Source organism: Chiloscyllium plagiosum, unplaced genomic scaffold, assembly GCF_037043375.1.
Source record: "Chiloscyllium plagiosum isolate Xiang-an unplaced genomic scaffold, Cpla_swu_hap1 HiC_scaffold_11, whole genome shotgun sequence".
NCBI classification, from domain to species: domain Eukaryota; kingdom Metazoa; phylum Chordata; class Chondrichthyes; order Orectolobiformes; family Hemiscylliidae; genus Chiloscyllium; species Chiloscyllium plagiosum.
This window is the reverse complement of record NW_028270149.1, coordinates 86,714,188-86,727,360: the sequence shown is the minus strand read 5'-3', so window position 1 is coordinate 86,727,360 and position 13,173 is coordinate 86,714,188. Positions and strand designations below refer to the sequence as shown.

Below are 13,173 nucleotides of genomic sequence, written 5' to 3'. Positions count from 1 at the left end.
AGCACTGTTGCCTCACAGCACCAATTCCGGCCTGGGGTACCTGTCTATGTGGAGTTTGCAAATTCTCCCCGTCTCCATGCCTGTTTCCTCTGGGTGCTCCGGTTTCCTCCCGTAATCCAAAGATGTGTAGATTTGGTGAATTGGCCACACCCATGTTGTTCAGGGATATGTGGGTTGGGGCACTAGTCAGGGTAAATGTAGAGTAGTAGGGGAATGGATCTGGGTGGATTACTCTTCGGAGGGTTGGTGTGGACTTGTTGGACCAAATGGCCTGTTTTCACACTGTAAAGATTCTAGTCTATGAAATTGAGCTTACTCTCCTTGGAGCATAGGAGTTTAAGAGGTGACCTTAATTGTGAAAAACTAGGGGGTCACAGTTTTGGAAATGTCAGCAAGTGATCTAGGAGTTTGCTGAGGACAAAATTCTTAAAGGGTTGTGAGGTTTTGGAAAGTGATGCAGGCAGATTCATATGAGGTTTCAACAGAGAGCTAGATACATATTTGAATGTGATGAGTTTAAAGGGCTATGGAGTTAGTGCTAGATCATGGGACTAGCTGGGTACTTCTTTTGGGAACCAGTATTGACACGATGGGTTGAATGGCCTCCTTCCATATTGTAAAACTCTATGATTCTAAAAGACAATTGGTTAGGCCACTGTTGGAATATTGCGTGCACTTCTGCTTTCCTTCCAATCGGAAAGATGTTGTGAAACTTAAAAGGGTTCAGAAAAGATTTCCAAGGATGTTGCCAGGATTGGAGGATCTGAGCTACAGGGAGAGGCTGAACAGGCTGGGGCTGAGGGGTGACCTTATGGAGGTTTATAAAAATTGAGGGGCCTGGATAAGATAAATAGACAAAGTCTTTTCCCTGGGGTGGGGGAGTCCAGAACTAGAGGGTATAGGTTTAGGGTGAGTGGGGAAAGATATAAAAGAGACCTAAGGGGCAACTTTTTCACACAGAGGGTTGTACGTGTATGGGATGAGCTGCTAGAGGATGTGGTGGAGGCTGGTACAACTGTAACATTTAAGAGGCATTTGGATGTGTATATGAATAGGAAGGGTTTGGAGGGATATGGGCCGGGTGCTGGCAGGTGGGACTAGATTGGGTTGGGATATCTGGTCGACATGGACAGGTTGGACAAAAGGGTCTGTTTCCATGCTGTACATCTCTATGACTCCATGATAATAGGGTTGGCATTCGATTCCGAAATGTCAAGCTGCATATTCTCTCGGACTCATTATTAGTCTGTTCACCCTATTTTGCAGTTACTGTTCAATTCATGTCCCCTGCTCATTGGGTCCGTTGACTACCCGCAACACTGAGGTCCTCCGAACACATAGCCTCGGTCCGCCAGAATCCCAGCATGCGCCGCGCTCTATAAGCACTGCGCGGTGACGTCAGCGCGCCCTCCTTTTTCTCTCTGCCCGGGACCGAGACGACAAGATGGTGAGTGAAGGAGCTGACGGAGCCTGAGGCCTAGGGACAATCAGCCGCCATCCGCCTTCGGTAGCTGTCACACCGGCTTCGCGAAGCAGTGCAAGCTCGCCTCCCGCGTGTGGCAGACCAGCTGGCGGGGGAATCGAGCCGAGCTGAGGGGTCGACAGCCGTATCTGAGGCTGAATCCCCGAGAGGGAGGGCCGCGGGACTGCAGTGAGATGGTGGTTGGGGGAGGGCTACCCCGGCTGGAAGGCGATTCGACAGCAGCCGGGAGGTGCCAAGGGAGCTGCCCTCCAGCAAGTCCCCCAAGAGAAAGGAATATAACAACAACTTGCATTAATGTAGCGCCTTGTCCAGAATCCGCCCTCTTTCTCCCCCCCCCCCCCCCCTCTCCAAAAGTGGCATTGTTATCAGACGCAGTGTGACAATGAGTTACATGTGGCACTGTGACAGCAGCATTCAAACAGGCAGCTTTCAGAGGGGAAAATAAGGTGGGAGATCTATAGTGGGCTTGTAGATACTGGGCAGATGCACCTGAAGACATGGTGCAACAATTACAGAGACATGCTCAAGCAGCAGGAGTTGGAGGGAATTTACAGATATTTAACTTGATTTATTGTTGTCACGTGTACTGAGACACTGAAAAATGTTGCGTGCTCTACCCGGGTGCATAGTATCATAAAAATTGCTTCAGGTAGCAGAACAGAATACGGTGTTACAGACGCTGAAGGTGCAGAGAGAGAGAGATCAGCATTAACATTTGAGAGGTCTGTTCAAAAGTCTGATAACAGTGGGGAAGAAGCTTTATTAAAGACCAAAAACAGTGGAAGATTTGAAAAAGTACTGGTCTTTAAATCATGTCTCTATTTAACTGGGACCTAATGCAAGGCAGCGAGGACAGACAGTGAATAGGACTGAGACAGGAGCAGGCTATTCTAACCTGCACCACCATGCCTTGTGAGATTGCCTGAGGTGCAGCATGTAGCAATAGAAGTAAGTCATCAACAGATCATTTGGGCCACAGGTAGCAATATCAGAGTGGGGAGAAGGTGACTGTGTTTATAAGATTGGAACTGGCAGATGTTAGTCTCAGATGATTTTTCTTGAAGGGCACAGCAGGCTCAAAAGGCTGAATAGGAACAGCAGTAGGCTGTTCGGCTCCATGAGTCTGCCCTGCCATTCATTAGGATCATGGCTGATCTGGCACTCCATACTTCCATTTTCCTGCTTTTCCCATGTCCATAGATACCCCTACTGATCTATCTATCTCAACCTTCAATGTACTTATCAATTCTGCCCCACAGCTCTTTGTTGCAAGCAGTTGTAAAGACACTCCATGCTAATGCAAGGACCTAATGCAAGGCAGCGAGGACAGACAGTGAATAGGACTGAGACAGGAGCAGGCTATTCTAACCTGCACCACCATGCCTTGTGAGATTGCCTGAGGTGCAGCATGTAGCAATAGAAGTAAGTCATCAACAGATCATTTGGGCCACAGGTAGCAATATCAGAGTGGGGAGAAGGTGACTGTGTTTATAAGATTGGAACTGGCAGATGTTAGTCTCAGATGATTTTTCTTGAAGGGCACAGCAGGCTCAAAAGGCTGAATAGGAACAGCAGTAGGCTGTTCGGCTCCATGAGTCTGCCCTGCCATTCATTAGGATCATGGCTGATCTGGCACTCCATACTTCCATTTTCCTGCTTTTCCCATGTCCATAGATACCCCTACTGATCTATCTATCTCAACCTTCAATGTACTTATCAATTCTGCCCCACAGCTCTTTGTTGCAAGCAGTTGTAAAGACACTCCATGCTGTGAATAAAAAAAATTCCTCATAATTTCAGTCTTAAATTGGTGACCCTTCATTCTGAGACTGTCTTTTGGTCCTAGACTCTCCCATGAGGGAACATCCTCTCAGCATTTACCCTGCCAAGCCCCTTAAGGAACCTGTATGTTTCAATGAGATCATCTCTCATTCTTCTTAACTCTAGTGAATAGAATCTCAACTTGTTTATAGAGTCATAGAGATGTACAGCATGGAAACAGACCCTTCGGTCCAACCCGTCCATGCTGACCAGATATCCTAACCAAATCTAGTCCCACCTGCCAGCACCTGGCCCGTATCCCTCCAAACCCTTCGTATTCATATACCTATCCAAATGCCTCTTAAATGTTGCAGTTGTACCAGCCTGTCCTGCTTCCTCTGGCAGCTCATTCCGTACACATACAACCCTCTCTATGAAAAAGTTGCCCCGTAGGTCTCTTTTATATCTTTCTCCTCTCACCCTAAACCTATGCCCTCTAGTTCTGGACTCCCCAACCCCAGAGAAAAGACTTTGTCTATTTATCCTATCCATACCCCTCATAATTTTGTAAACCTCTATAAGTCATCCCTCAGCCTCCGACGCTCCAGGGAAAACAGCCTCAGCCTCTCCCTATAGCTCAAATCCTCCAATTATCCTTGTAAATCTTTTTCTGAACCCTTTCAAGTTTCACAACATTGTTCCGATAGGAAAGAGACCAGGGTTGCATGCAATATTCCAACAGTGGCCTAACCAATGTCCTGTACAGCCGCAACATGACCTCCCAACTCCTGTACTCAATACTCTGACCAATAAAGGAAAGCATACCAAACGCTGCCTTCACTATCCTATCTACCTGCGACTCCACTTTCAAGGAGCTATGAACCTGCACTCCAAGGTCTCTTTGTTCAGCAACACTCCCTAGGACCTTACCATTAAGTGTATAAGTCCTGCTAAGATTTGCTTTCCCAAAATGCAGCACCTCGCATTTATCTGAATTAAACTCCATCTGCCACTTTTCTGCCCAATGGCTCATCTGGTCCAGATCCTGTTGTAATCTGAGGTAATCCTCTTCACTGTCCACTACACCTCCAAATTTGGTGTCATCTGCAAACTTACTAACTATACCTCTTATGCTCACATCCAAATCATTTATGAAAATGACAAAAAGTAGAGGACCCAGCACCGATCCTTGTGGCACTCCACCGGTCACAGGTCTCCAGTCTGAACAACAACCCTCCACCACCACCCTCTGTCTTCTACCTTTGAGCCAATTCTGTATCCAAATGGCTAGTTCTCCCTGTATTCCGTGAGATCTAACCTTGCTAATCAGACTCCCATGGGGAACCTTGTCGAACGCCTTACTGAAGTCCATATAGATCACATCTACTGCTCTGCCCTCATTAATCCTCTTTGTTACTTCCTCAAAAAACTCAATCAGGTTTGTGAGACATGATTTCCCATGCACAAAGTCATGTTGACTATCCCGAATCAGTCCTTGCCTTTCCAAATACATGTAGATCCTGTCCCTCAGGATTCCCTCCAAATACTTGCCCACCACAGACATCAGGCTCACTGGTCTATAGTTCCTGGCTTGTCCTTACCACCCTTCTTAAACAGTGGCACCACGTTAGCCAACCTCTAGTCTTCCGGCACCTCACCTGTGACTATTGATGATAAAATATCTCAGCAAGAAGCCCAGCAATTACTTCTCTAGCTTTCCACAGAGTTCTAGGGTACACCTGATCAGGTCCTGGGGGTTTATCCATTTCAAAAAATCCTGCACTTCCTCCTCTGTAATATGGACATTTTGCAAGATGTCACCATCTATTTCCCTACAGTCTATATCTTCCATATCCTTTTCCACAGTATAGCTTTTTCTTATCAGACAATCCTTCCATATTTAGAATAATCCTAATTAACCCACTTCTACTCCAGTTTGATCCAGCGAGGACCTATGATGAGGCATTGGAGGAAGGTGGTGTGGCCAGTTGTGCCAAAGAGTGCAGACAACTTAAGAAGAATCAAGAGGCTAGTTTAATTTTGTCACAGTCATATAGCATTTCATTTGTGATTTTAAAAGCCAATTTTAATGCCATGAGAAGGCAGGAACTAGATTGGAGAAGTTTAAGCACGGAGTTGTGGAAAAGTTGATACGGGCTTTGAAGGCATTTTACAACTTGAGGAGAGGGTTTTTGTTTTTCTTATGGAAAGGTAATGACAGCTTTGGAGACGGGAGGTAAGTACCCAAGGGGGGGCAGACAATTGTTAAAGTACCAGTGTTATGGAGACCGGGAAGGGAATTGGGATATACAGTAATTTAGTGTTAATAAGAGAGAGCAGAGGTGGGCCTTTGTGTACTAAATGAGCTCAAACAGAGCATTGGGAGTGATAGGGCAGAAGATGAATAAGATGTGAGTTTAGGACTCTGGACCATAAGGGGAGTTTTGGTCAGGTGAGCCAGTGAATGGAGGAAAATGATGGGTGCTTAATGGATTCATAATCTTGGTCTCAAAGAGAGCCGGGAAATGGATAAACCTGTTGTCTACCATGTCCATTCAAATCTACGTGGCTTGCATCTGAATCATAGACTTGTGGCCAACCATTTTTCAGACAAGCCTGCTGTGTTGGCTCATAATGATTTTCCATTCTGTCTGGTCGATTGTCCTAGGAACCTGGGCTGTCAAAAAGGGCTGTTGGGCCAGGGTCTGGAAAGAATCATTTTCATGGAGGAAGATAGGGCTAATTTAGACTAACATCTTCCTGTTCAGTAGGGCCTGAGTGTTGAGTTACAGATCCGCTCAAGCACCTTGAGCAAGCTTGAGATACATGACTTTAGAGCTTGATGTAATATTATATTGGTACGTCTCAATCAGAATCCCATTTTGTTTTCTTCACTCCATTTCTCTGCAGGTCAACGTACCAAAAACCCGGAGGACGTACTGCAAGAAATGTCGCAGGCACCAGCCTCATAAGGTTACCCAGTACAAGAAAGGAAAGGATTCCTTGTATGCACAGGGTAAGTCACTGGTGGGAATGATGTTGGTTGTGGTCAGATAGATCACAAATGAAGTTTGAGTTGATGAAGCTTGGCACTTGGAAAAAGCACAGCAGATCAGGCAGTATCTGAGGAACAAGTGATTTGACGTTTCAGAAAAAAAGTTCACCATGAAGAAGCAAGGTGATGCACTTAAGTACAATGAAGAGACTGTATAAAACAGGGTTTTATTCTAAAGAGTACAAGAACAAAAAGATCTAGATGTATGTGTACATAAATTATTAAAGGTGGCTGGACTGTTAATAAAGTACATGGTGTTCTAGCCTACACAGATAGAATAAAAGAGTACAGGAATGTTATGATGAACTTGTGTAAGATACTGGTTAGATCTCAGCTGGAGTATTATATATAGTTTGGATCGCACACTAGGAAGGATGAATGTACTGGAGATGGTGCAGAAGAATTGAGAATAGTTCCAGAGATGAGAGATTTCAGTTGTGAGAAAAAATTAGAGAAGTTGCAAAGAAAAATAGAATTGGCTATAGAAACTCAGCAGGTCTGGCAGCATCTGTGGAGAAAAAATAGAGTTAACATTTTGGGTCCAGTGACCCTTCTTCAGAACTGATGGTTACAAATCGCCACCATTTCTGCCACCCCAAGGCGCACATTCCCCTGCATTTCCTTTTCAGCATTCTCAGGGAATATTCTCTCTGGGACACCTGATGTACTTCCAACACCTTTCCACACCGTCATGGTACCTTGCAATAGCAGAAGGTGTAACACCTGCCTGTTTACTTCCGCTGTCCTCCCTATCCAAGGCTCCAGACACCTTCCAGATGAAGCAGCAATTTAATTAACTTCACTCAATCTAGCCTACTTGTATTTGGTGCTCACAATGTGGTTACCTCTACATTGGGGAAACGAAATGCAGACTGTGCGACCGCTTTACAGAACACTCACATTCTGTCAGCAAAAATGACCCTGAGCTTTTGGTTGGCTGCCACTTTAACACATCACCATGTTCCCTGGTTTACATTTCTGTCTGCTGCATTGCTCCAGTGAGGTTCAGTACAAGTATGAACAACAGCAGCTGATTTTCCACTTGAGAAGCCTACACCCTTCATGCCTCAATATGGAGTTCAACAACTTTAGGGCTGGAGTACCTCCTTCCATGTCTTTTACCCCTCCCCACATCCCAGACCCTGTAATGACACTGGCTGCCTTCAGCATGCACAACAGATTTTCACTCAATTATGGCTCCAATTACCAGTTTTTCTTTCTCCTCAGCTTATTGTTATCCATCTCTTTGAATGCATGATTGCTTTTCTCTTCTCTGGGCTCCATCTCCATCTATCGTAAACTCTAGCCCCCAAGCCACCTTCTGCCTTCACAATAGTGTCCGTGATCGCCCAGAGAATGGCTGGCCAGCATGGTAGATCTCTTTGCTGTCTACTTTAGAGTTTGGCACTGCAGACAGAAAGAGAATTTATAGTGCAGTCTTCAGGAGTGTGACAAACCTCTCTGGTATGTGGATAGACTGCTCAGTGAACGGGAGTTGATTGTGTTGAAACTTTGCATGATCTGCGATTAAATTTGTTGGAATATCCTGACATTATCCTGTCCCTGTGGACTTAGCTGAGTATAATGTTCAGACAGGAACTCATGACATATCTTCCTACAGGTAAGAGGCGTTATGACAGGAAGCAGAGTGGTTATGGTGGACAGACAAAGCCTATATTTCGAAAAAAGGTAAGAGTGGGTTTCTTTGGACTGATTGCTTTTGTGTTGCCCTGTCAGGTGAGATGTATGTTAAACTGGGGCTTTGTTTACATTCTTGGCTGGATGTGCAAGATACCATGATAATTCCGAGAAGAGGGGTCTCAGCTCGTACCAGTCCTGGCCAATATTCATTCTTCAAATACATCACTTTAACTAGCATTGTTAAAACATATTCCGTCCATGCCAGCTTCTGCAACTCATGCATTTAGCCATAACTCCATTTTGAAAGGCTTCATTAACTTTAAAATGTTTTAATGCAGCTTGAGGACTTAAAAGCTGCAATAGAAGCGTTTTGTTTTCTTGTTAGACTGGTCAGGGTTACCTAGGCCGTATGTTCTTACTAAGACTTCGACTGGTTTGGTGAGCGTGTTTCACTATTGCAGTCTGCTTTGTGGTCTTGAGTTGGTGCAGATACTGGCTTGTTATATTTATGTTCTGTACAAGCGCGCAATCCTTTATCCGACATGCTCAGGACTAGCTGGTTTTCAGAAATCAGAATTTTTTGAATTTTAGAATAAGTGACAGTTTGGTGGTGAAATTTTTAAAAATCTTACCGAACAGCAAACTCACTGTGAGTAAAACGGACCCTGAAACAGAATTGAGGCCTGCTGGTCCTGCGCCACACTCTCCCATGTTGCATCTGATTGACACACATTGAGTGGGTGTGGAGTTTGGGTTAACTGTTTGTGCGCCGAACAACCTTGTTAATGAGAAAAAAACTTCACGAATAAGCCTTCAGATTTCGGAGCTTTTCAGATTTCGCCATTTCAGATAAAGTGTTGTCTATCTATACGGTTTCAGTGGACAGTTAGCCTTCTGTCATGGTATGGTTGGTGCGTGGTCCTGAAGAACTATTAGATTTAAACTGGCCATGTACAGCAGCTCTATATATATTGGGTTCTGTTAAAATGTACTGGGAAGGACTTATATTTTAACTTGTGCAATCATAATGTGGGAATATAGTGTCATCACATCAGCCTCCACTACATTTTCCCTATATAGTAGCTCATGCACCCTTAAGCTAGACATTCCACATTCACCTGCCTTGAGTCATTTCTTCAGTTTTCCTGGTTGTCAGTTAGTCGAGTACGGTTGAATGTACCCCTTTGGTGACTCCTTTTCACTTTGTCCAGTTTGCATAGCCACCATGCTAAATCTTTCAGGCTTTCTTGCTAAGCCCAAGGCTTATCTGCTTTGCTCCCACTTCCATCCTGTGCTGCCTCAAACCTTGCTTTCTGTTGATTTTAGGGCATTTGTGATCATGGTTACCTAAAATAATCAAATAATTGCAATTTTGTAATGGCTGTTTTGAGAAGCAGCAGTTTAGATATGGTACTTATTTAATTAGCAGAGAAAGCAAATGTAAAACCTGTGACAGACGATAACTCTTCAGTGATCCCAGAGCTATTCTGGAGAATGGAGGAGTAGAGTTGTGTTCTCCCATGTCTTAGTGATCCGATGTCCTTCCCTGGCGATCTATGGTAGTCTTGGAACTAACACTTGGCTCTTCCCTTGGGCTGATGTGAGGGTACTCATGGTCTTCCGCCAAGGAGGTGATATGCCATCTTGCCCCTTCCTGACCTGCTAATATTTCTTATTTTGGGACTGGCCATCAATGCTGTGATATTCACCTGTGTAACCACTCTTGGCTAATGGCTTTGACATCAGGTGACGTTGTCCCTTTGTCCATCTCTATCTGAAGTTCATTTTTCATTCTTCCAGGACCAAAAACCACCTCATTTCTGGTACACTACATTGATAATGGGGTACGATGACACCTGATAAGTCTTTGACGTGAGTCAAGACTTTGATGACCCTTAGACCTTGTTCGGATTCTTCAGGGGCCTGACAGGATAAATGCTGAGAGAATGTTTTCCCTGATGGGAGAATAGGACCAAAGGATATCATCTCAGAATACAGAGGTGTAAATTTAAGAGCAACGTGGGGAGACATTTACTCTGAGGGTTGAGTGTCTTTGGAACTCCTTGCCGCAGAGGGCTTGTGGCAGAGTCCTTGTCTATATTTAAGGTTGAATTAGATAGTGTCTTGATCAGTAGGAGAATCGGGTTATGGACAAAAGGCAGAAAAGTGGAGGTGAAGACTATTGTATCAGCCATGAGCGTGTGAATGGCAGAGTAGATGTGAGGGGACAAATGGTGTATTCCTGTTCCTATTGCTTGTGGCCTTGATCCTGTGCTCACTCTTTATTGGTTCCAGTTTTTTTGTTAAATTCATCCAGGGTTTAGAGATACATATATGCCACACCAGGTAAGGATGGTGGATTTCCTTCCCTAAACAACATCAGTGAACCAGATGGGTTTTTATGACAATCAACAATGATTGAATGGTCACCATTGGGCTAGCTTTTAATTCTAGGTTTTATTGAATTCAAGTTTCAACATCTACTATCGTGGAATACAAATCCACATCTTCAAAAAATTGTACCGCGTTTCTGGATTACAGTCCAGTTGCATCTCCACTATGGTACCATCTCAATGGGACAGTATACAGGAAGCTGAACCCCACCATATGCAGACTCATCATAAATTAATGATTTTAAACTAAGTATACAAAAATTCCCCAATCTATCTAATTTTCAAACTCTAGTTGACAGGAAGCACAGACCGGATTTCTGTACTTTAGAAGAATTGCTATTCTAAGAAATATAAACTGTCAACATATATCTTGAACATTTGAAACTCATTTGAAATTCCTTTACAAATCCTCTTTTACGGACAAAGATGTAGTCAAGGAAGAAAGACATGGATGGATGGAAAGCTATATCTTATATTCAAGTTCTGTTAAGTTTGTTCTTGCTAATCAGAAGGTTTCTTCTTGGCCTTCTAATTTTTTCCCCAAATTTTCTACTGGTCTGCAAGAGGCATAGGGTGACTTGTTCACTTGTAAAAAGTTATCAGTTGTAAATGACAAATAACAGCAACTGCTGAAGAAAACAAACTGATTTTATTCAATTTTTAAAGTGGGTTCTGAATGCAGAGAATTGAAACCTGGTGAAGATCTGATCACTTCTCTGTAACTTGTTTCTAGCCCCAACCTATTCAGTTAGCTGAGAACTGATCACATGATTGTTGATGAGCAAAACTGCTTTCTCATTGATAACTGGTCACTAGTTCATTAACCAATCAGTGAACTAAATTTGTATCTGTATGCAACCACTTGGCTGCAGTTTGTTTTCAACCTCTAAACTTCAGTTACTCCTTGTTCAGACAGTTGTTCCACAAACCTGAAGGTACACACTTTTCAGAATATGCCATTATCTTTGTTTTTTTTTTAAAACAGTTCTTCTTTGTGTCCAGAATTTTGAAAAGCACAATGTTCATAAAGGTGGTTTTTGCATCCATTAATAATGCTGTCCAAAATAGCTTTGTCTACGTCAGAAATTCTGTTAAGATTATTGTGACACTGGCCCATTTTAATCTATAAGACATTTTGCTGGTTTTAAAATCATAAAAGTCGACAGCCCAGAAAAAGGCACTATGGCCCATCCTGTCTGTTCTGGTCAAAAACAACCTCCTTGCTCTGCTAATCCCATTTTCCAGCACTTGGTCAATAGTCTTGTGCACTTGTGATGCCAAGATATACATCTAAGTACTTGTGGAAGGTTATGAGGGTTTCTACCTCTACCATTCTTACAGGCAGTGAGTTCCAGATTCCCACCACCCTCTGAATGGAAAGGTTTTTTTCTAATATCTCCTCTAAACCTCTTAACTTAAATCTACACCCTGATCATTGATTCTTCCACCAAGGAGAAAACTTTATTCCTGTTACCCTATCTATGCCCCTCATAGTGTTATACATCTCAATCATGTCCCACGTCAATCTCCTCTGCTCTTCAGAAAAACTGAACTCTTCAGTCCAGGCAACATGATAACTCTCCTCTGCACCCTCTCCAATGCTGTCACATTCCACCAATAATGTGGAACTGTATTTCCTTTCTCCATATTTTTAAAACTTCCCTCATGGTGTTGAGGTTCCATAGTGTGTGTATGTACATGTTGTTGTGACCTTATTATGTTAGGAGTGTTGAGAGCAGCCAGGGTTTGCATGGTAATTTCTATCCCTTGTGTTTGCAGGCTAAGACCACAAAGAAGATTGTGCTGAGACTGGAATGTGTGGAGCCTAATTGTCGATCAAAGAGAATGCTGGCTATCAAGCGATGCAAACACTTTGAGCTGGGAGGAGACAAGAAGAGGAAGGTAAGTGTGCCTGAGTCCTTCTGTGGATTGGGTGGACAGCATCAGACAGTTGGTAACATTCTACTGAAGGTGCAGTGTTGAGGCTAAACTGCATGTGGATTCCAAGCTGAATTCATTCTTTGTTCAGCAACGTCGCTTCCTAAAGATTATGCTTATAATTTTGTTCTGAGACTTTGGTGGTATGTTGCAGCTGTGTTTCACCACGAAGGGTGAGGGAGTTAAGATCAGACCCAAAACAGGCTGGATCCTGAAAAACCTATGGAGCAAGAGGGTTCTGATTGTTGTGGGGGCTTATGAAACAGTGTGAGGGAACCTTACTTACATTTTGAGTAGGTGGAGTTTTACTCTGTACTTGCTGTGTGCTAGAGTTGTTAGTTTAATGTTTATAACAGATGCACTAACTAAATATGTAGCAAGTGAAATATGATGATCCAGCTTTCTAACAACCTCACAAAAAGGCAGTGCCCCTCAAATGAGACATTTGGAGGATGCCGACTGATGTGACTACTGACAGGGTTGCTGCTTACTAGATAATATATTTGCTAACCTTTGATCTTTACTTTTTTTTTCCAGGGCCAAGTCATCCAGTTCTAAGCTGCATTCTTGGTGTTCTTTAGAGTACAAATTCACAATAAAAATTACTGAAAGTTATTGTTGTTGACTGCCATCGTCCCTTCTTACTCTAGTTCACAGGATCCTTGTGTCACTGTACGTAGAGAAGCTGGCAGTATTTACAAGGTGACTGGCAGTATACCACTGAAACAAATGTCTCTTTAGACTTGCAGTTTTTAGATCTTTATATCCACATCTGCTGGATATTAAAATGGTGCATCACATCTGAAGCAGGGATAATGGGCAGGTACTGTAATTGTCAGAATGTGATTAATAGTGTTCTTCAAGGATCTGTGGGTGAGTCCTGCAGTATAGATGGAAGCACA

The 13,173-nt window shown here is 43.4% G+C and overlaps 1 protein-coding gene across 1 annotated transcript; it reads left to right on the top strand.

Annotated features, from left to right (window-relative positions):
* The first annotated feature begins 1,405 nt into the window (after positions 1-1,405).
* Positions 1,406-12,886, top strand: rpl36a (ribosomal protein L36A). The gene is made up of 5 exons (XM_043704299.2): positions 1,406-1,447; positions 6,155-6,260; positions 7,921-7,988; positions 12,113-12,235; positions 12,809-12,886. The coding sequence occupies exons 1-5, from the start codon at positions 1,445-1,447 to the stop codon at positions 12,827-12,829; spliced, it is 321 nt and encodes a 106-aa protein (XP_043560234.1). The 5' UTR covers positions 1,406-1,444; the 3' UTR covers positions 12,830-12,886.
* The last annotated feature ends 287 nt before the right edge of the window (positions 12,887-13,173 follow it).